Source organism: Sus scrofa, chromosome 13, assembly GCF_000003025.6.
Source record: "Sus scrofa isolate TJ Tabasco breed Duroc chromosome 13, Sscrofa11.1, whole genome shotgun sequence".
Classification (NCBI taxonomy): Eukaryota; Metazoa; Chordata; class Mammalia; order Artiodactyla; family Suidae; genus Sus; species Sus scrofa.
In genome coordinates, this window is record NC_010455.5 from 1,497,961 (window position 1) to 1,522,262 (window position 24,302).

At 37.7% G+C, this 24,302-nt stretch overlaps 1 protein-coding gene across 1 annotated transcript in view; it reads right to left on the reverse strand.

Moving 5' to 3' along the window:
- The window catches only part of ATP2C1 (ATPase secretory pathway Ca2+ transporting 1), a 118,474-nt gene that overhangs the window by 36,399 nt on the left and 57,773 nt on the right, over positions 1 to 24,302 (reverse strand). The window contains 5 exon segments of the mRNA XM_013990075.2: positions 9,597 to 9,618; positions 9,621 to 9,662; positions 12,610 to 12,685; positions 14,184 to 14,252; positions 15,873 to 16,028. Coding sequence (XP_013845529.2) covers positions 9,597 to 9,618; positions 9,621 to 9,662; positions 12,610 to 12,685; positions 14,184 to 14,252; positions 15,873 to 16,028 — 365 coding nt within the window.

Sequence of the window (24,302 nt, forward strand, 5' to 3'; positions counted from 1 at the left end):
CACCTCCATTTTTCTTTTTCAGGATGTCTTTGGCTATTCTGGGTCTGTTGTGCTTCCAAACAAACCTTAAGATATAGTTCAAGTTCTGTGAAAAATGTCCTTGGTAATTTGATAGGGATTGCATTGAATCTGTATGTTGCCTTGGGTAGTACAGTCATTTTGATAATATTGACTCTTCCATCCAAGAGCATGGAATGTCTTTCCATCTGTTTTTGTCATCTTTGATTTCTTTCATCAGTGTTTTATAGTTTTCAGAGCACAGGTCTTTTGTTTCTTTAGGTAGGTTTATTCCTATGTATTTTATTCTTTTGGATGTGATGGTAAATGGGATTGCTTCCCTGATTTCTCTTTCTGCTCCTTCATTGTTAGTATATAGAAATGCCATCAATCTGGGTGTATTGATTTTGTATCCTGCAACTTTGCCAAATTCATAGATGAGTTCTAACAGTTTTCTGGTAGTCTTTAGGGTTCTCTAGGTATAGTATCATGTCATCTGCAGTGGTAGTTTTACTTCTTCCTTTCCAGTTTGGATTCCTTTTATCTCTTTTACTTCTCTGATTGCTGTGGCTAGGACTTCCCAAACCATGTTGAATGGTAGTGACAAGAGCAGATATCCTGATCTCAGTGGGAATCCATTCAGGTTTTCACCACTGAGAATGATGTTAGTGTGGGTTAGTCATACACAGCCTTTATTACGTTAAGGTAGGTTCCCTCTATGCCCATTTTCTGAAGGGTTTTTATCAGAAATGGGTGCTGGATTTTGTCAAAGGCTTTTTCTGCGTCTATTGAGAGGATCATATGGTTTTGATTCTTCAGTTTGTTAATGTGGTGTATCACACTGATGGATTTGTGGATATTGAAGAACCCTTGCATCCCTGGGATAAATCCCACTTGATCATGATGTACAATCCTTTCAATGTATTGTTGGATTTGGTTTGCTAGTATTTTGTTGAGGATTTTTGCATCGATGTTCACAAATGCAGTTGGCCTGTAGTTTTCTTTTTTTGTGGTATCTTTGTCTGGTTTTGGTATCAGGGTGATGGTGGCCTCATAGAATGAGTTTGGGAGTATCCCTTCCTCCCTTTAAAGTCTATTTTGTCTGATATGAGTATTGCTACTCCAAGTTTCTTGATTCGTGTTTGCATAGAATATTTTCTTCCATCCTCTCACTTTCCATTTGTATGTGTCCCTAGACACGAAATGGGTTTCTTGAAGACAGCATTTTTCGATTTTTTGGGAATACTTTCAGAAGGATAGGTGTTAGCTCTTCTCTAAATGTTTGATAGAATTCACCTGTGAAGCCATCTGGTCCTGGACTTTTGTTTGCTGGAGTTTTTTTAATCACAGTTTCAATTTCAGTTCTTGTGATTGGTCTGTTCATCTTTGCTATTTCATCTTGATTTAGACTTGGAAGATTGTACTTTTCTAAGAATTTGTCCATTTCTTTTAGGTTTTCCATTTTATTGGCATACAGTTGCATATGGTAGTCCCCTACGATCCTTTGTATTTCAGTGATGTCCGTTGTTACTACTACTTTTTCATTCTTAATTTTATTGATTGGAGCCCTTTCTTTTTCTTGATAAGTCTGGCTAAGGCTTTATCAATTTTGTTGATCTTTTCAAAGAACCAGCTTTTTGTTTCATTGATCTCTTCCATGGTTTTCTTTGTTTCTATTTCATTGATTTCTGCTCTGATTTTTATGATTTCTTTCCTTCTACTAACTTTAGGTCTTGCCTGTTCTTCTCTCTCCAGCTGCTTTAGATGTAAAGTTAGCTTATTTGAGCTTTTTCTTGTTTCCTGAGGTGGGCTTGTATTGCTATAAACTTTCCTCGTAGAACAGCTTTTGCTGCATCCCATAGGTTTTGGAGTGTTTTATCTTTGTTATCATTTGCTTCTAAGTAGTTTTTCATTTCCTCTTTGATTTCTTCAGTGATCCATTGGTTGTTCAGTAGCATGTTGTTTATTCTCCACGTGTTTGCTTTTTTTTGGGCAGGTTTTTTCTTGTTGTTGATTTCCAGTCATATAGCATTGCGGTTGGAAAACATCTTGATATGACTTCAATCTTCTTAACATTACCGAGGTTGCATCTGTAGCTCAGGATGTGATCAATCTTAGAGAATGTTCCATATACACTTGAGAAGAATGTATATTCTGCTGCTTTTTGATGGAATGTCCTATAAATATTATTAAGTCCACTTGGTCTAATGCTTCATTCAGGACCTGTGTTTCCTTATTGATTTTCTGTCTGGATGATCAGTCCATTGCTTTAAGAGGGGTGTTAAAATCCCCCACTATGATTGTGTCATTGTTGATTCGTCCTTTCAAGGTTGTTAGCAGTTGCCTTACATATTGTGCTGAACCTAGCTTGGGTGCACAGATATTTAAAATTGTGATATCTTCTTCTTGGAGTGATCCTTTGATCATTAGATAGTGACCTTCCTTGTCCCTTAAAATATTCTTCATTTTAAAGTCTATTTTGTCTGACAGGAGTATTGCTACTCCAGGTTTGATTCCCATTTGCATGGAGTATTTTTTCCATCCTCTCACTTTCAATTTGTATGTGTCCCTAGACATGAAGGCGGTCTCTTGAAGACAGCATATATATGGGTCTTGTTTTTGTATCCATCCAGCCAGTCTATGTCTTTTGGTGGGGCATTTATTTCATTAACATTTAAGGTAATTATTAATATGTATGTTCTTATTGCCATTTTATTAATTGCTTCGGATTTGCTTTTGTTGCTCTTTTTTCTTCCCTTCTTCTCTTGCTCTCTTCTCTTCTGGTTTGATGACTATCTTCGGTGTTGTATTTGAGCTGATTTTTCTTATTTGTCTATCAATTGTACATTTTTGGTTTGCAGTTACTCTGAAATTTTGATATAAGAGTCTACATATATACAAGATTATTTTAAGTTGTAGGTCTCTTAATTGTAAGTGCATCTCCAGTGTCCTGCATTTGTACCTACCTCTTCTCACGATTTCTGATTTTGGTGGCATAACTGTGCATGGATGACTTCTTATCTTTATATAAAGTGGTGAGCCTTGTTATATGCAGTATTTTTGCTTCTGGTTGAGGTCTTTTCTTTTCTCCCTAGAGAAGTTCCTTTAGTATTTCTTGTAAAGCTGGTTTAGTGTTGATGAATTCTCTTAGCTTTTTCTTGTCTGTGAAGCTTTTGATTTCTCCTTTAAATCTGAATGTGGGCCTTGCTGGGTAAAGCAATCTTGGTTAACCGAGGTTTTTTCCTTTCATCACGTTAATTATATCATGCCACACCCTTCTGGCCTGCACAGTTTCTGCTGTAAAATCTGCAAAAAACCTCATCAAGGTTCCCTTGTGTGTCATTTGTTTCTTTTTCATAGCTGCTTTCAGTATTTTCTTTAATTTTCATCAGTTTGATTAGTATGCGTCTCAGGGTATTCCTCCCTGGGTTTATTTTGTTGCACTTCCTGGATTTGAGTGGTTCCTTTCCGATGTTAGAGAAGTTTTCACCTATTATCTCTGAATATTTTTTCCGTCCCTTTCTCTCTCTTCTCCTTCTGGCACCACTGTAATACGGATGTTGGTGTGTTTAGCACTGTCCCAGAATTCTAATCAGAGCTGTTGCTGCCAGCCTACACCAGAGCGACAGCAACACCAGATCCAAGCCATGTCTGTGATCTACACCACAGCTCATGGCAACGCCGGATCCTTAACCCGAGTGAGACCAGGGATCAAACCTGCAACCTCATGGTTCCTCATGGGATTCGTTTACCCTGTGCCATGATGGGAATTCCTTGATTTCAATCTTTTTTCTCTGTTCCGTTTCGCATCTGTGACTTCCACTGATTTGTCCTCCACCTCACTTATTCGTTCTTCTGCCTCCTGCATTCAGCTGTTGGCTGCTTCTAATGAATTTTTTATTTCAGTTATTGTATTTTGCATCTCTTCTTGCTTAAGTTTTATATCTTTTATCTCTTTGCTCAATGTTGCCTGTACGTTATCCATCTTTACCTCCAGTTTATTCCCAATGTCCTGCATCATCTTCAGCATCAACAACCTAAAGTCTTTTTCCTGGAGGCTGAGAATCTCCTAATCACTGTTTTTCTGGGGGTTTTTCTTTCTCCCTCATCTGAGTTATAGTTCTCTGTCTTTTCATTTTTATAGGTTTTTGGTGTGGTGACCTTTTTACAGATTAAATAGAGTTGTAGGCTCTGTTACTTCTGTTGTATTCCCCCCTTGTGGCTAAAGTTGGTAGGAGGCTTGCTGTAGGCTTCCTGATGGGTGGGACTGATGCCTGCCCACTGGTAGGTGGAGCTGATTCCTATCCCTCTGGTGGGTGGGACTTTGTGTCTAGATGAGATTAGAGGTGGTTGTGTGCCTTGAGATGGGGGGGCAGGGGTCTTTAAGCAGCCTGTTTACTGATGAGTGGTGCTGGGATCACCTGGATAATTGTTTGCCCTGGGGCTTCCCAGTGCTGATGGGTGCTACCAGATTTTCCCCAAATGGCCACCTCCAGACAAAGGCACACTGATGAATATTCCCAAGAGCTTTGCTTCCAATGTCCTTCCCCCACCACAAGCCACATTCACTGCTGTTTTCCCAGGAGGTCCACCAAAAGCTGGTAAGCTTTGACCCAGATTCATATAGAGACTGCTTTGCCCTGGGACCCAGTGTACATGAAAGTCTGTGTGTGCCTTTTACAAATGGGGTCCCCATTCCCCCCAGTCCCATGGAGCTCCAGCGCACAAGCCCCACTGGCCATCAATGCCAGATGCTCTGGGGGCTCTCTCAGTGCTAGATCCCCACACATGGGCGTCTGATGTGGGGTTCAGAACTCTCACTCCTATACATGAGTCTCTGTGAAACAGTTAACTTTCCAGTCTGTGAGGCTTCCTACCTGGGCGGTATGGGGTTGCTTATATTGCATAATTGCCCCTCCTACCACTTGATGTGGCCTCTTTGTCTTCTGGAGTAGGATATCTTTTTGAAAGTTTCTGTTCCATTTGGTTGAAGACTGCTCAGCATATGGTTGTAAATGTTGTTATTTTTAGGAGAGAAGCTGAGCTCCAGGCCTTCTAGTCCACCATCTTAATCCCATTTCCCAGTTTTTTTTTTTTTTTTTTTTAATGGCCACACCCGTGGCATACAGAGGTTCCAAGGCTAGGGGTCAATCAGAGCTGTAGCCTGCAGCCTACACCACATAGCCACTGGCTTATAACCCCAGCCGCAGTAACGCAGGATCCGAGCCACAGCTCATGGCAGTGCTGGATCCTTAACCCACAGAGCAAGGTCAGGGATCAAACCTGCATCTTCATGGATAGTACCTGGGTTCATAAACTGCTGAACCACGATGGGAACTCCAAAATTCAATTTTGTTCTGTTTTTTGTCTTTTTAGGGCTGCACCCTGGGAATATGCAAGTTCCCAGGCTGTGGGTCAAATCAGCTGCCAGCCTACAACATACCCACAGTAACATGGGATCCAAGCCGTGTCTACAACCTATACCACAGCTCATGGCAATGCCAGATCCTTGAACCTGCATCCCCATGGATAGTAGTTGGGTTTGTTACCACTGAACCACGATGGAAACTCCCTAAAATGATTTAAATAAAATCATTTTAGAAATAATTTATAGTAATAAAATGGATTATGAAAAACTTCATTAGAAATTTGCATTTGAATTTTAATCCTAAAGTATATTCCTGGATTTGAGGGTAAATATCTGAAATGGACAACACCCTCTGAATTCAACAAACTCATCAACTGTCATGAATAAATTTGGAAAATAATTACCTTATAAAATAGTGATTTCAAATTCAAAAGACATTTCTAACAGTTTGAAGGTTTATCAACTGTTTTTTTTGTTTTGTTTTGTTTTGTTTTTTTGCATTTGTTTCTTCAAAATGCAACACTTCTGAAAATGGTGATGGTTCACAACTCTTTTGAAAACAGGACAGTCCAATGTGTAACATAATACTGCTTGAAGAATTCCTTGCTATAAATGATTAACAGAGTATCTGTCCTCTTTTTGTCCTTTAAACATATATTGTTCATTCATTAATTCAGGAGTTGGAAAAAATCTACACTATCACCATCTGAGGAGTCAGTGTTCAAATTTCGTTTACATGACTCAATTTCACCTTCATCATTAGAGCCTCCCATGGTTCTCTTCACATTTATCTCCCGATTTTTCTAATAACTGAAAATGCATCTGTCAATTCTTTGCCATTATGGTAAAAATTAAAATTTCTGAATTCAATTTTCTTTAATGAATGCAAAAAAAAAAAAAAAAAAAGACTACAAAGATTTCTTTTTTTGTTGTTTTTCAGGGCAGCACCTGTGGTATATGAAAGTTGCCAGGCTAGGGGTTGAATCAGAGCCAGCCTACACCATAGCCATAGCAAGGTGGGATCCAAGTCATGTCTGAGACCTACACCAGAGCTCAAAGCAATGCCAAATCCTTAAACTACTGAGTGAGGCCAGGGATGGAACCCACATTCTCAGAGATATTAGTCAGGTTCATAACCTGCTGAGCTACAATGGGAACTCTCAAAGATTTCTTTTATACTTTCTTAAATGATAATGTAATACTTTGGGCAACACAATAATAAAATTAAAGGATAACAGAATAGTAATGATTTATTTATTATTACATTAGCCTTATAAGCAATGATTCTTCTGCTTTCTTTACTGTTTTACTCATTTTTGCACAGTTGAAAATAATTGTTAAAATAATTGCTAGGGTAATAAAATAGCAAAATGTTTCAAGACACAGGAAAAATAAGGTCACCAAAGACCCCATAACGTATTTTAACATTTATAAGAGTACAAAAGACCCACACAGTAACTGAAAAACAGAATGAATTTTATTCTATTTTAAAAATTCTTAAAGGTTTGGTCCTTTGGAAGACTGTGAAAAGTCGTGATTTGTGATTTGTTAATCTTTACAAATAGTCACAATATCTCCAAAAAAATACTCAAAAATTATGTCCAATATATAATATGCCAATGGTGGATAAATCTTAAATTCATGCTCCATTTTAAACTCATTTCATATTTAACCCAAGGATTCTTTAATATTTAAGCCAAGTGTTCAAGTTGTATTTCAGCCTCTAAAAAGTAAAAACATACTCCTTATCTATGCCACAAATATCTTCTAACTTCTTATTCATCCTATTTATTCCTTGTTCTCCATTCCATCTTTTTTAATCTATTGGTTTTTATATGAAAATTTGAACCATTACTTGCTGGGCCTATTACAGAGTTGTCATCCAGAATTTCTTTTCTTTAGAGGACTAGGTAAATTCTACTTTTTCTTACATACTACCTATGATCCTCTTCCTTTCACCCTTGTTTTGCTGGAATTCCTACAAAGATAGGTAAGGAATAAATTTTCTGATTACTTACTTATTCATTTGTAATAACCTGAATTGATACTTTGGCTAGACCTAGATTTACAGATTTAAAATCTTTTCCTGCCACACTTTAATTGTCCTAATGTAATGTTGCTACGTTTGAAGGTTTAATAAAATCCTTTCTCCCTGTATTTGTTTAAATCTCTAGTGCTGTTCCCTTTAATAACTAGAGTACATCAACTATGCTACTAAGCAACACTGCTTATGATAAAAGGATAGATATCCTGGCTGACAAACTGCCTATGAACTGGGAGATTTATAATTATTTATAGGAAGCCATAGCTTTGGGTTTCCTGAGGTGATGACTCACATAACTGGTCATGTTTCTTGCAGGCATCCTAGAAAGTGTGTTTCCAGAGATGTTGGCTCCTGCTGAATATGAGACATTTTAACCCAGGACATCCCCTGCCCTTACATGGTCATCTCATCTGCTTGTACCTCAGTGAACTACTGCACAGACTACTCCAAGAACTCTCTCAGAAGAGGGATGCCTGAAGTTGCCCAAGTGCTCAGGGCACAGGTACCAGGTATGACCTATGAAAGTATTTTGAGTTGAAATCTTTCTTTTATTTTTTTATCTTTTTGCTATTTCTTGGGCTGCTCCAGTGGCATCTGGAGGTTCCCAGGCCAGGGGTCCAATCGGAGCTGTAGCCCCCGGCCTACGCCAGAGCCACAGCAATGCGGGATCCGAGCCGCATCTGCAACCTACACCACAGCTCACGGCAACGCCGGATCCTTAACCCACTGAGCAAGGCCAGGGACCGAACCCTCAATCCCATGGTTCCTAGTCGGATTCGTTAACCACTGCGCCACAACGGGAACTGCTGAGTTGAAATCTTAGTAGAGCCTAAAAAGATCCTGTGGTGGATATTGCAGTTGTTAATGAGAAATATGATATCAATGTAATTATCCTCCCTCTATAGACAACCCAACCTGTTTTCTTTAGTTTCTTGATGTATCTAGGTTGGAGCTTTTTTTTGTCCTACTTGGCATCTAGAGAATATTTTTAAATCTATAAAGATGCATGTCTTGCTTCAGATGGAGAAAGCATGCTTCATTTTTTATACACTTTCTTCTTACCTCTTTTTAAAACTCCTATTACTTAGATATAACATTTATTTAATTATTCTCTTTGTCAATTTTATCTCATTATCTGCTTCGGACTTTTTACTCTATTTTGGGGGGAGACCACTTCAACTTTATATTATAGCCCTTGAATTGAATTTTTTTTTTCTTTTTTGGACACCCAATGGCATAATGGAATTCCCAGGTCAGGGATCAGGTCCAAGCCGCAGCTGCACCAGGTTAAATGTTCCTACAATGGATCATTTAGCCCACCACGGTGGGTCAGGGATCAAACCTGCATCCTGGCACTGCAGAGACACCACTGATTATATTGCACCACAGTGGGAACTCTTACGATTGATTTTTTTTTTTTAATTTGCCCCCCTCCTTTTTTTTTAGGGCTGTACCTGTGGCATATGGAAGTTCACAGGCTAGGGGTTGAATTAGAGCTACTGCTGCTGGCCTATGCCACAGCCACAGCAACAACAATGCCAGATCTGAGTCATGTCTGCAACCTACACCATAGCTTGCAGCAGCACCAGATCCTTTACCCACTGAGCAAGGCCAAGGACCAAACCTGCATCCTCATGGATCCTAGTTGGGTTCCTTACTTCTGAGCCACAGTAGGAACTCCCAAATTGAATTTTTAATTTCAGCAATCATAATTTTAAAAAATTTCTTGGGGGGGGGGTCTGTGATACTTTTGTACAGCAATTTGTCTATCATGAACACAGTTTCTTCACAAACCTCTGAAAATACACTTTCTGTTTATTTTTTTCTTCTATCCTTGCCCTTTTTCGTTTTCCTCTGAGATTGATTATTCAGTTTCTACATCACGGTCTTTCTTTTTCATGCTGCTAATTTTCAGTGTGACAATCCTTAATTGTCTATGTAAATATAAAAATGTGGTATTGGGTTGATAACATCATGCATGCAGTGTGGGGTTTCTCCACTACATGTACATAGATTTTCACTGTCCTAGAGTTCATTTCAACATAAAAATCCTGAACTATTTAAATAAAGATAATACACTCTTATGTGCTAACATAATACCCGCATAATGCAACATAAGTCATGCTTATCAAAGAAACAAGAGAGGCAAAGGAGACTTCAAAATAGAAACTAGCTATCAGAACTTACCTTACACTAATAGTAAACATTCCAGGATATCTTTTCCTAGTAACCAGCCAACCAACATGATGACACCTGTAACAAAATCAAACAGTAAATCACCTGAGCATAGAAGGGAAAGGAAGCTGAAGGCAGCAAAAGTCCCCCGATATAAAAGGTCGAGCTTATTACATCACAATTACAAGATTTTACAAAGCCATCAAGCAGCAGGGGAGATTAAAGTTAGTCTTAAGGTTAAAGCTGAGTATGCATCCATGGACACACAGTTTGTTGCCACTGCTGCCATTCATCCTTTAAAGTAATGCAGTATAAGAAAACACTACCAGTATTTTCATTCAATGGGGGTTAAAAAAAGAAGGCAGCATATACATACCAGTTTTCTATTATCAGGTTTGCAAAAACAAACCTTGGAACTTTATTTTTCATAACTCAATATCCAGACACTGTACATTAAGTGTGTACCGCAAACTTAGGAGTACTTAGGACCTGGCTCAAAGAATGATGTATCCATTGGACGACAAGTAAAATTGTAACTGACATTTAAAAATCACTACCTTTATGGCATTTAAAAGTTAAAAACCAATTAAATAAACCAAACAATGGATTTCTTTACTCTGCTTTAATCTTTATCTTTGAAAAGAAGATGGGGGGCAAGAGATGCATCACTGGTTCTATGAGGAAATAAAGAGAATCATCAGGGTTTTAATAAAATAAAGCAACTTCAAGTTTGTGTTCTAGATCAAAATGGACATTTAAAGTGAATTTTCCTTCATCTTTCTACAACTACAAAATAATGATCTAGATTGTGACCCTCTTGGATTCCATCCCAAAAAACTATCCTGATGAAAGAAATTATGTCCAATGAATTACACCATGGTCAAGCAAACTACAATCTATGGCCCTCCTATGTGTTTTTGTAAATTGTTGGAACACAGCCACACCCAGCTGTTTGTATATTGTCTGTGGTTGCCTTTGTGTTGATGCAGAGCTGAGTATTTCCAAGAGAGACTACATGGACTCAAAGCTAAAATCTTTAATATCTTGCCCTTTGCCAAAAGAAGTCTGCTGACCCCAGATATTTTGGTCTTGATTCTTCTTCTATTCCATATACTATACACTAACAAGAAAAAACTATGTCCAGCTCATTGTATTAAAACCAGGTAATCATAAAGTTGAAAATTTTTATCACTAAATTTGAAGAGGTCTCATGGTATAATCTTAATATAAACCAGAAAGATTTAGTTTGATAATTGCCCTTCAATTTATCAAACTCACTACAAATTCTGAAAAATAAATGGCAATAATTAAATGAAGGGAGCTATAACATACACACCATTTAAACAAAAGGAAATGAATATCCTCCTAGTTTCCACTTCATATTTAGGACGAGAAATAGATCAACAGTATTAAAATTTAAGGAATTATTTCACAGAATTTACACAGCAGAAATGTTGCTTAAAATTGCACTATTATTTTAAAAGCTAGCAAGAAAAATTATAATAACATAATAGAAGAATTAAATAAAGAGAGAAAAGACTCCAAACCTGATGTAAAAGTTTAAATGTTATGATAAGATGTCATTTCAACTCAGTGAATAAAGAATGGACTAGAATTGAGGGTAATGGGATAGCTAACTTTTGAGTGAAAAAGCATTAACTCTATTGTACACCTTGTATTAAAATAAATTCTAAATAAAATAGTAAAATTAAGTGTCAAAAGTAAAAACTAAAGTAGCAAAGTGATGTTTAAATAAATATAAACATACACATTTTACCACATGGAGGTGGGAAACCCTTCACGAACAGAACACAGAAATTTGCAGGTATTACCAACAGAAGGGTATAATCAGAACCTCAGGCAACAGACTGTTTCATCACATACATTTCCCTCCTCCCGGCCTAGTTTATTATACAGCCCTCAAAAGCAATTTAAAAGTCAAGAGAAAAAAACTACTTGTCACTTAAACAACAAAAGGACTGATATCCTAAATATATGAAGAGCTGTGACCAATCTAAGCCTTAAACCACTAGAAAAGAGGAAACAGACTGGTGGTCATAAAATAAAGTAAGAAAGACTAACACACATGTAACAAAGTTTTTCTTATAACGAATTTTGAAATAAAGTCTTTTCTTCACCTGCTAAGTTAATGACCAAAAAAAGCTGGCAAGTCCATTGTACCAAACTGTTGGAGGGTATTGGCAATATGAAACAAAAGCCTTTAGAAACACCAAAAATTTTACAGTCACAGATACTCTTCGAAATGAGAGGTGTTTAGAAGATATCTGCACTGAAGAATCACTTAGATCATTGTTTCTTTTTTTTGGTCTTTTTAGGGCTGCACTTGCGGCATATGTAGGCTCCCAGGCTAGGGGTCCCATCAGAGCTGTAGCGACTGGCCTACAATGCAGCCACAAGCAATGCCAGATCCGAGCTGCAGCTGTGACCTGCACCACAGCAATGCCAGACCCTTAAGCCACTGAGTGAGGCCAGAGATTAAACCTGCATCCTCATGAGTATCAGTCAGATTCGTTTCCGCTGAGCCATAACTGGAACTCCTACTTAACGATAATTTTTAAAAAGTTTAAAAATCTACAAAACGTCTAAGAGTACTGACCTTTTATATATGCATACACACTTATATTCATACAATGGAATATTATACAACCTTTAAATTTGTATTAGGTGAGCATCTATTTAATGACAAGATGTTTATGATAGGATATATGAAACAAAAAAAAGGAAAGTAGTCATTAACACAACAGCACCACATTTTGTTAAAGACTAAAAAGACAAAATACCAAAGTGCTTACAGAAATGCTCTTTGATCATATAAATTACAGAGTTCTATTTTATCTTTGTAGAAAAGGACAATGGCTGGGCATTAGCTTTATAATTTTTAAAAAAGTAGTAGGAAACCTAATAAATGAATGATTTATGTATGTATGTCTCTAACTTCCCCTTCCCACTCAAAAAAGAAAACCTCAGTAAATATATGAGATACACATACTCACTCTTCTCTTACCTATTATACCAAAGGAGTAAAAGGAAAGTTGTTTTCCTAAGAGGTCCATGCTCTTCTGCAGAGGGGTTTTTGGCGCCTTGACAAATTGGAGAAGAGTGTCACCACAATTACCTAAATTTAGTAAGCTTTCCTAGGTGTCAGGGACTTTGCTAAGTGCCTGACACACACACTCTCATGCTTAACACACCCATAACATATACAACTCTCCCTTGGGAGGAAATATCAGCTCCTTCATGGAGGAAACGGGGAGGTCTAGACTTTTAAAAGCCCATTCACTTCAAAAGACTGTTCTCTATGACCCTCCGAGGAAAAAAACTATTCTCCCTATCAGCTGCCCGTTGAGTTGCCAATCTTTCCCCTCTCTAGATCCACAGGCATGCTACTTGTAACACAAGTCTTTTTATCCCATTTGGTCCTTCATCTCCGGTGATCCCTGCACTGCTGAGCTTGGGGTGGTTTTATATACTGCATCACACACTGGAGTCTTGGCAGGCTACCTGAGAAATTCAGGTGATTTGGGGAGAATATGACATTTGTAGAATGAAACTTCTTTTTATATATAAGAAGGTATTTTAACTGAGAGAAGTAATCTTCAACATCCTTAAATAAGGATATCTTCCAAGTTATTTCACTTCGTAGTCTTTTTTCTCCAGATAATTGGGATTATGTAAAGTTAAGAATTTTGGTAGAAGATAGGTTCTACAGTACAAGTATACTATTTAGTAATCTTTAAGCTAAGCTAATTTCTAAAAAGAATAAGCCCTATAAACAACTGGCTATAAAAACTTCATCACCTATGAACAATGAATAAATATCAGAATGTTTTAGAATATTAAACAACATTAATTCAGGTCCTTCTAATTACAGGCTTTTTTTTTTTCTTTTTCTTTTTTAGGGCCACACCTGCAGCACTTGGAAGTTCCCAGGCTAGGGGTCAAATCGGAGCTGCAGCTGCCCACCTACACCACAGCCACAGCAACAATGGATCAGAGCTGCAACTACATCTGTGACCTACACCACAGCTTGCAGCAACACCGGATCCTTCACCCACTGAGCAAGGCCAGGGATTGAACCCACATCCTCACGTACACTATGTAAGGTTCTTAACCCACTGAACCACAATGGGAACTCCTGGGCTTTCCAATTACATTTTTGTTTTTGTTTTCTTTGTTTGTTTTGTTTTGCTTTAGGGCCACACCCGCAGCATATGAAGTTCCCAGGCTAGGGGTTGAATCAGAGCTGCAGTGCTGGCCTACACCACAGCCACAGCAAAGCCAGATCTGAGCTGTGTCTGCAACCTACACCACAGTTCATAGTAACACTGAATCCTCAACCCACGGAGAAGGACTAGGGATCAAAACCGCATCCTCATGGATACTAACCGGGTTCGCTACTTTGGGCCACAATGGGAACTCCTCCAATTACATTTCTAACCACAAACAATTGAGTGATATTCTGAATAAAGTATTACTTTTAATAGTACATAAAATAACCCATCAATATTCTTTTTCCTCTACTTACAATGGAGAATTTCAATTTGATACTAAGACATCAGTAAAAATCCAAATACTCACTTCTTCTGCTTGCATCATTTTAAAAACTTCTCCAAATTCAGAATTTTCTCCTGTTCCAATGACAATACCCTAAAGGGAAAAATAAGAAAACACATTTATGTTTAGATGGAATCACCTCTCAACCCCCTCCCATTCCCCTTCTCTAAAGTTGTCCATAGTCAACATGTCTGACATATGTTTCCAAGGTTCCCTTAGCAAATTTATTTCTGATATTAACCATAGATCATTAGTATTTATGACACAAACCTTGAAAACAAAGATCTCATTAAGCTTATTACTGACTCAATTCTGAAGCCCATTGCCTATATTACTATTTTTAAAACTTGAATCGGTCTTATACTCAACAGAGAAATTTAAGGTAGTTCTTCCCCCCCAAATGCTACTGAATGATGCCCTTATATTTGAGTAATATTAGAATTCAAGAAATTAAATATTTACAATCAAACAGTAGGTGAGTGATATGTAGTCAGAATATTATAGCCAGGACCACAACTAAATTAAAATCTCATTTAACCAGTAGGGAATATATCCACAAGCCATTGTTTCTATCTGGAAAAAAAAAAAAAGAACAGGGAGTTCCCACTGTGGTGCAGTGGGTCAAGAATCCAACTGTAGTGGCTCAGGTCTCTATGGAGGCACGTGTTTGATCCCTGGCCCAGCAGAGTGGGTTAAAGGATCCACCACTGCTACAGCCTTGGTGTGGCTTGGATTCAACACCTGGCCTGGGAAATTCCGTATGTTGCTCATGCGGCCATTAAACAAACAAACAAACAAAAGAACAGATACTGGGGATTACAGACATATTATACCTCAGGGAAATGGCTTTTCCTTAGTCTCACAAAGATCTGCAAAGATTAGGTACAATTCTGTCATTTCTTCATCATGTTTTTTTTTTCTTTTTTTTTTACAATGGTGACTTTTTTTTTACATAGATATGCATTCTTTTTTAAAATATTATTTTCCGGAGTTCCTGTCATGGTGCAGTGGTTAACAAATCCGACTAGGAACTATGAGGTTGCGGGTTTGATCCCTGCCCTTGCTCAGTGGGTTAACGATCCGGTGTTGCTGTGAGCTGTGGTGTAGGTCGCAGACACGGCTCGGATCCTGAATTGCTGTGGCTCCGGCGTAGGCCGGTGGCCTACAGCTCCGATTCGACCCCTAGCCTGGGAAACTCCATATGCCGTGGGAGCAGTCCAAGAAATGGCAAAAAGACAAAAAAAAAAAAAAAACCACACAAAAAACAAAACAAAAACAAAAACATACTGGCCTTCCATTATATGAACTACATGATCAGAGTGTTAGATGGGTAAGAGAATGGAGCAAAATAAAAATAATTAAAAAAAATAAAATTAAAAAAAAAAAACCCAACATAGCTTAAATAAATTAATTAATTAAATTAAAATAAATATTATTTTCCATCATGGTCTATCCCAGGAGATTGGATATAATTCCCTGTACTGTACAGTAGGACCTCACTGCTTATCCAATCTAAATGTAATAGTTTTCATCTACTAGCCCCAAACACCCAGTCCTCTTCCTTCCCCCTCAGCAACCACAAGTCTGTACTCTTATGTCATATATGTGAGTCATATATTTTTAAAATAGCCACATAAAACTAGCCCCAAAAGAACTGAAAAAATAGTTGAAAACGAAGAACGTGCTATCTTCAAAACGAGAAAGAAAACATACTTTTGCTTTGCCACATCTGACCAATGTTCCCATGAAGGCAATGTTACTTCTTGAGGCAAGATCTCCATTAGTTGCAGCTGGCTGAGGAGCTGTCACCTTAGAACACGGTGTTGTTTCTCCTGTTAAGCTGGACTCATCAACGGAAAGGTCCACAGCCTTGGGGAACATAAAGCATTCCATTTCAGTTCAATTTGAAGACTTTCTGCTATACCTAACATGTAAGGAGTTTGTAACTGTCGCTTCTTCCACAAATATCCTGCCTTCTAGCAATTACTCAAATCTTTTATCATATCCATTACTTTAAGACAACAGGCCAGAGCAAGTACAATCATATTTAAAAATGAAACTAAGTCAACAAAATCTGACACATGAAGTAGACACATTGTGGGGGGTAGGGGTAATAAATCTCATTTTTTTAAATGGTTCATTTTTTAATTTAATTTTTTTTTTTGGTCTTCTGTCTTTTCAGGGCCACACCCGCAGCATATGGGAGGTTCCCAGGCCAGGGGTCGAATCAGTGCTGTAGCCTCCAGTCTAGCCACAGCCACAGCCACAGCAACGTGGGATCCAAGCCGTGTCTGCGACCTACGCCACAGATCACGGCAACGCCGGATCCTTAACCCACTGAGCAAGGCCAGGGATCAAACCCGCAACCTCATGGTTACTAGTCAGGTTCCTTAACCACTGAGCCACGATGGGAACTCCAAATGGTTTTGTTATGAGCATAAATACCTTAAAGAAAACTCATAGAAAATAATTATTAAAAATAGAGTTCATGGATTCTATCTCTCCATCTACATAATAAAATTGTTTTGATTTGATCAATACCATCGATTCATTCACTTTAAAAGTATCTATTAATGCATATAACGTGCCAGGTCCTGTACTATATAACACATAGTGGGAATCAAAAGTTTCTGCCTTCAGTTTTTAATTCTAATGGGAAAGTGACCTGAAAAAATAAACAAGGGCATAAAATAGAACGCCTGATGGTGGGGGGGGATTGCAAAAGAACAGACACATTTTAGAGAGAGAATATCTCTCAAAAGCAAATGACCCTTCTGCAGAGCCTTTGGCTGATATGCTGGGCCACAATCAGGGAGGAAGACTTCCAGGCAAAGGAAGTAAAAGGACAAAGCCCATAGGAACAAGGGCATGCTTGGTGTATTCCTGTGCTAGGCAGACACATAATATTACAGATATAATCAAAAGTTCCCAACATCAGATGATGATGCTCAAAAATGTTCAGAATAAAAATAAATTATATCATACACAACTTCCACAGAGGCCAAACTGTGTTAGCATTTCCTGAAAGTTTAGTACTACAAATGTGATAGATTTTTAGTATCAAAACAGGCTTATAAAAAGTATTTCTAAAAACACAGAAAGTTTATTACCACGTAAATGTGATAGATTTTAGTATCAAAACAGGCTTAGAAAAAGTATTCCTTAAAATGCAGATCAATAGTCCTTTAGTTTTTAAAAGGCCCCCCATTTTAAATAATTATATATGCAAAGACAAGCCAGGTAAACTTAGGTTCATTACATCAATCCAAATAAAGACTTAAAAAAAAAAAACAAAAACCTGGAGTTCCTGTTGTGGCTCAGTGGAAACGAATCTGACTAGCATCCATAAGGACACAGGTTTGATCCCTAGCCTTGCTCAGTAGGTCAAGGATCCAGCATTGCTGTGAGCTGTGGTGTAGGTCGCAGACTCGGCTCTGATCTGGTATTGCTGTGGCTATGGCGTAGCCAGTGGCTACAAGCTCTGATTCAACCCCTAGCCTGGGAACCTCCATATGCCGTGGGAGTGGCCCTAAAAAGACAAAAAAGACCAAAAAAAGTAAAAAAAAATAAAAATAAAAAAACTGCCACATTCAAAGGCAATAGAAATTTTTTTTATTACAAGAACATATGTATTTGACTTTTCTTCCCAAATTAATCTTAGGACTATAATTTTTTACACTAACACATTTATTACAAAGAAAAGTTAGGTCTCTCTTCAAAGTAGATGCCAGTACTACAAACAATCATTTGACACTTGACTGCTCACCACCTGCTACGCACTATGCTACATACCCATATTAAGTTGTCTACTAACAGCTACTTAGCTACTAGCAACTCCAGTAACATGGTACTGGTATTAGCATTCCTATTTTACAGACATGTTAAAAGGTTAACTGACTCAACCCCCAACACCACACAGCTAGTAAGCTATGGAGATGAAACCTAAATGTAATCAAAACAACCCTTATTTTTCTGAATTACACAAGTCAACAAAAGTTTATTTTTGCTTAGCAAGCTCCTCTTTAATGCTTTTTACAAAAATCAGAACTGCTTGTGATTTTGAGCTCTTAATTAGAAAAATGACCTGCTAATACATAAAAACAGACAAAAACTTGTATACATCTATAAAACTCCTTTTTCTGTAAGAAAGGTGAAATTTATATTTTCCCAATGATGACTTTTTACTTTAAACGTAAATCTGAAACATGGATAAATCCTAACATTAAGAGGCTGTCTACAGGGACAAGGAATATTTTTTAAAATCTGACTTTTTAAAAAGAGGGAAGCATAGTTTTATTGGCTCTGTCAGGGACCCAGTTCTCCAGTGTCAGCCTTAGCCATCCAATAACCATTTAAGAGAATAAGAATTTTTATTCAAATCAGGTTTTTCTACAGAAAAGAGGCATGTTATTTTTTTGTACAACAGCAATCAGCCCTTAGTATACAATCTAACGTGGAATAAAAGAGGGCTTTATCTTTTTTTATCTTTTTTTCTTTTTTATCTTTTTTCTATGTAATTATAAATTTGTAAAACTTAAAATTATTAACATATAATCAGTGTAATCTGTCTAAATCATACAATGTAGAAAAGATCTCAACTATCTCTTGAACAAGAATATATCTAAGATACAAGTTAGTTTCTCTTCGGGTGACTGCAAGTTTTCACAGGAAGCAGTTTTGAGGGAGTGAGGGGAAGTCAATTCTAAGAAGGGTAGTACTTAATACGATAGGCAAGCCTAATTTATTACGGTTTAACAATGTCAGAATTTAATTCATCTGAGAAGAAAGATATTCAAATCATTGATTCATTGTATTCATGAGAGAAAGATAGGATAAGATGAAATCAAAGAATCAGCCAAGTTTAAACATAAAATCTTCAGACAAGCTGTTAATAGAGAAACATTATGTTTCACTTCTTCATTTTTCTTCAGGCATTATGGCGGAGGTGTAAATAAGACACAACACAGTTCAAAAGGCAGAATATAAATAAGAATCAGGATGCAGCATGAGGAGTTCCCGTTGTGGCTCAGTGGTAATGAACCCAACTAGTATTCATGAGGGTGTGGGTTTGATCCCTGGCCCCATTCAGTGGATTAAGGATCTAGCATTGTCCGGAGTTGCAGTGTAGGTCGAAGATGTGGCTCAGATCTGGTGTTGCTGTGGCTATAGTATAGGCCAGCAGCTGCAGCCCCGATTCCACCCCTAGCCTGGGAACTTCCATATGCCATGAGCCTAAAAAAAAAAAAAAAACGATGCACACATAATCCACAATCTGAATATTTAACAATTACAGATTTAAAATGGTTGAAAAAAATTCACAGAATTATTCCCACGAAACATTTGGCAAAAAGAAGGTAAATGCCAAAGTCACACAGGTTTTCTGAAAAGCAAAAAGTGCTTAAAAAACTTAGTTAATATGGTACAACTGGGAGCTACAAATAAGTTCTTAAACTAATGAACATCTTGGTACACTGTATGCTGTTAGGTTAATCACCTCTAGTCTAGAATTAAAAAGACATCAGAAATCGATTTCTTTCCCCAGAAATGAATCTTGCAAATTATTTGTCTCCAGCTACCTAATCATGATACAATTTCTTACTTATGTTCTTATATAGTGAGAGTCCTCTTACTGTTTATTCAAATGAAGGAAAATATAATTAAAACTCTTCATGAGCTCTAGCTTATTAATATCTAATCAAAGTCCAACTAACCATTATAAATTATTGAAAAGGCTACATGAATTTTATCCCATGGTAAATGTTTGCACACTCTGACATAAGACTCTAAGTCAACCTAATCAAGTTGCCCATAATTTAAAGGCAATAATTTGGAGTGTCCATCATGGTTCAGCAGTTAACAAACCCAACTGGCATCAACGAGGAAGCGGGTTCGATCTCTGGCCTCGATCAGTGGGTTAAGGATCCGTTGTTGCCATGAGCTGTAGTGAAGGCTGTAGCTGTAGCTGCAGTTCCGATCCAGCAGTGCTGTGGCTCTGGTCTAGGCTGGCAGCTACATATCTGATTTAACCTCTGGCCTGAGAACCTCCATATGCTGCAGGTATGGCCCTAAAAGACAAAAAGAAATAATAATAACAATAAAAGGCAATAATTTAAATTCAGTTAACAATGACTTGTACAATATTTCACTAAGACTATTAAAAGGAACAAAATTACAGGAGGGATCTATTTTTGGGAAAGTCCCTTCTTACTAACATGAAATGAAAATCTTAAATACACTAAGCCTCCCTTCTAAACCACTCATATTGTCTTCCTAAAATTCTAGTGACCTAATGAGAAAAAAAAAGTTTTTTCTTCAGCTTTTTAAAATGAGTAACACTCCTCAGCTCACAATGCTTTTTAACCACTAAACAAATCAGACAACAAAACACTAAGTGGAGCCCAAGTTTACAGTCTTAAAAATTAACACTCCTATTCTTTCAAGTATGGAATAGTTTTCTCAGTTGTATAGTATATAAAAGAAAAATACATCTTTTCCAAAGTCAAACATGATTATGTCAAACAGCTTTTACTGATAGATGATGTCTGCAATTTCACAAATATATCATATACCTTCTCCAATATTCTATTCAATTTCTTCTAACAGTTAATTTAAAATCTCTACTTCCTAAGACATTTATAAATTGCTTTTTTACAAGTGCATGTTTAAGTTTTTTTTTTTTCATGTTTAAGTTTAGTAATTCAGAAATCTAAAAATAAAGTTCCAGCGATAACTAATGGGGAGGCAACATAGTATAAATCAATTATCAAATATACCTGCCAAAAAAAACCCACTTAAGTCAATATGAAAATTTACAACTCAGAAGTAACATCACAGAAAATAATGGAGTAGGGCAGTTAAACAATTGGTCCCTTCACTGAAACAATCACGAGCTGGCAAAAACTGTCAGAGTGAACTCTGGAATTAAAAACTCAAAACAACCAGGGAAATGCTTAAAAAAGAAAAAAGTGGCTGAACTTCAGTAAGAAAACACTGTGGCATTTTCCTTTGCCTGTCTACTGTTCCCCATTCCCAAGGGAAGCAGCAATAGTTGTGAAGATGGAAACTTCTGTTCCTCATGCAGCTTACTAACAGGCAAGAAGCTAATATGGACACTTTTCTTAATACACTGTAGTTGCTTTTTTTAATATATCTGGAAACTCTCTAAAAGACTGGTGCAAAAGCTGATCTTTATTTCACTTCCCGACTCCAGTTAGAGTGGCTTTAAAGGCATCTGCCTAAAGAATAAAGATATATACTAGCAGGTAAAGGACAGAGAAGAGGGCAAGCAGCGGACACACTCAAAAGACTGAAAAGGAAGAGACTGAGGTGGAAGTTCCTTGAGGGAATAAAGGTTTTGAAGAGCCACCACACATATCAGGGAAATCTGAGTGAAAATGCATGCCAGATGGAGTTCCTGTTGTGGCTCAGTGTGTTAAGAACCCAACTAGTATCCATGAGGATGCAGGTTCAATCCCTGACCTTGTTCAGTGGGTTAAGGATCTGGCATTGCCATGAGCTATGGCGTAGGTTGCAGATGAGGCTCGGATCTGGCATTGCTGTGGTTTATGTATAGGCTTGCAGCAGCAGCTCCAATTCAACCCCTAGTCTGGGAACATTCATATGCAGTGGGTGCGGCCCTAAAAAAGCATGCGCGCGCGTGCACACACACACACACACACACACACACACACACACACACAGCATGCCAGAACCAGTTGCATACTCAGGAAAGAACTAAGACTTTAGCCTTGTAGATCTGTGGATGTGGCACAATCAGAGGGTGAAGGTGAAGTTAGAGTAGGTAGCCTGGCTCATTGCTTAAGTGCCCCAGCTCAGAGAAAAGCTGAAAATGCCAGAAGAATGGCACATTTCTCCCCCACCCTTTTTTAGGCTTCAGATGGATAAGGTTAACTCTTAGGATAATGGAACAGAAACTTCAGTGACCACACACAAGGAACACAATCTTTGTAAAAATAATTTGGAAAAGTCACTGAACAAACTGAACTACTACTGCAGGCCTCAACAATCAGAAACAATAAACCCTAAGGAAGGAGCAAATTTGATGTACAGTTAAAATAACACAATACTCAAAATATATTGTTTTCAACAACGAAAAAATTACAAAGAATACAAAGAAATAGGGAAATATGGTCCATTTACAGAAAAAAATAAAATGGCAGTAACCATCCCTGAGGAAGGCCAGACACTGCACTTACTAGAAATACTTTAAATTGGAGTTCCCATTGTGGTACAGTGGAAACGAATCCAACTAGGAACTATGAGGTTGCTCAGTGGGTTAAGGATCTGGTGTTGCTGTGCCTGTGGCATAGGCTGGCAGGTATAACTCTGATTAGACCCCTAGCCTGGGAACTACCATATGTTGCAGGTATGGCCCTAAAAAGCAAAAAAAAAAAATTCTTTAAGCCAACCATCTTAAATGTGCTCAACAAACTAAAGGAAACTATAGAAAATCAGGAATGCAATTAATCAACAAAAAGAGGGTGTCAATACAGAGAAAGAAATTATAAAAAATAAACATATAGAAATCCTGATACTGAAAAACACAATAAATGAAATGAAAATTTCACTAGAGGGGTTCAGCAGCAGATATGAACAAAGAGGAGAAAAAATAAGCAAACCGAAAGATAGAGAAATTGAAATTAACCTGTCTGAAGGATAGAGAAAAAAAGAAAATGATGGAAATTGAACAAAGCCTAGGGTATCTGCAGAATACCATCAGACATACCATTTATAATAAGCATTATGGGAGTTCTGGGGGGGACTAGAAATGGGCAGAAATAATATCTGAAGAAATAATAGATGAAAACGTCCTAAATTAAATGAAAGACATGAATCCATACATCAAAGATGCCAAATACCCACCAAATAGGATAAACTAATAGACATCTACACTAAAACTGCTGAAAGACAGAATCATGGAAATATTTAAAGTCCAAGGGGAAAAAAAAATCAAGGAGAATTTTATATCCATTAAAACTTTCTTTAAAAAATGAGAGGAAAATTAAGTCATTCCCGATTAAACAAAAGCTAAGAGAATTCATCAGTAGCAGCTATGTCAAACAAGAAATGCTAAGAGAAAGTCCTTCCAGCTGAAACGAGAGTAGAAAGTAACTTAAAACCATTGAAGAAATACATTTCAGTAAAAACAAGAAGAATAACAACAAAAACCAAAACTAATAAAAAATGGACAGAGAATCTGAATTGGTATTTTCCCAAAAAAGAGAAACTGATGGCCAACAGGCACATGAAAAGATCAACATCACTAACTGGTAGGAAAATGCAAATCAAAATCTCTATGAGGAGTTCCCGTCGTGGCGCAGTGGTTAATGAATCCGACTAGGAACCATGAGGTTGCGGATTCGGTCCCTGCCCTTGCTCAGTGGGTTAACGATCCGGCATTGCTGTGACCCGTGGTGTAGGTCGCAGACGCAGCTCACATCCTGCGTTGCTGTGGCTCTGGCGTAGGCTGGTGGCTACGGCTCCAATTAGACCCCTAGCCTGGGAACCTCCATATGCCGCAGGAGTAGCCCAAGAAATGGCAAAAAGACAAAAAAAAAAAAAACCTCTATGAGATATCACCTACGACTTGTCAAAATACCTATTCTCAAAAAGATAAGAAATAACAAGTGCTGGAGTTCCCGTTGTGGCGCAGTGGTTAACGAATCTTGACAAGGAACCAGGATATTGTGGGTTTGATCCCTGCCCTTGCTCAGTGGGTTAACGATCCGGCATTGCGTGACCCGTGGTGTAGGTCACAACGCGGCTCGGATCCCGAGTTGCTATGGCTCTGGTGTAGACCGGTGGCTACAGCTCCGATTAGACCCAAGCCTGGGAACCTCCATATTGCAGCAGGAACAGCCCTAGAAAAGGTAAAAAGACCAAAAAAAAAAAAAAAAAAGAAATAACAAGTGCTGACAAGGATGCAGAGGAAAGAAGACCCTCATACTGTTGGTAGGAAATGTAAATTCATGTAGCTACTAAGATTGCTCAAAAAATTAAGAACAGAATTACCATATGATGAAGAAGCTATGTATTCCATTTCTGGGTATTTACCCAAAGAACACAAAAACACTAATTTGAAAAGATATATGCATCCATGTGTTCACTGCATCATTTTTTACA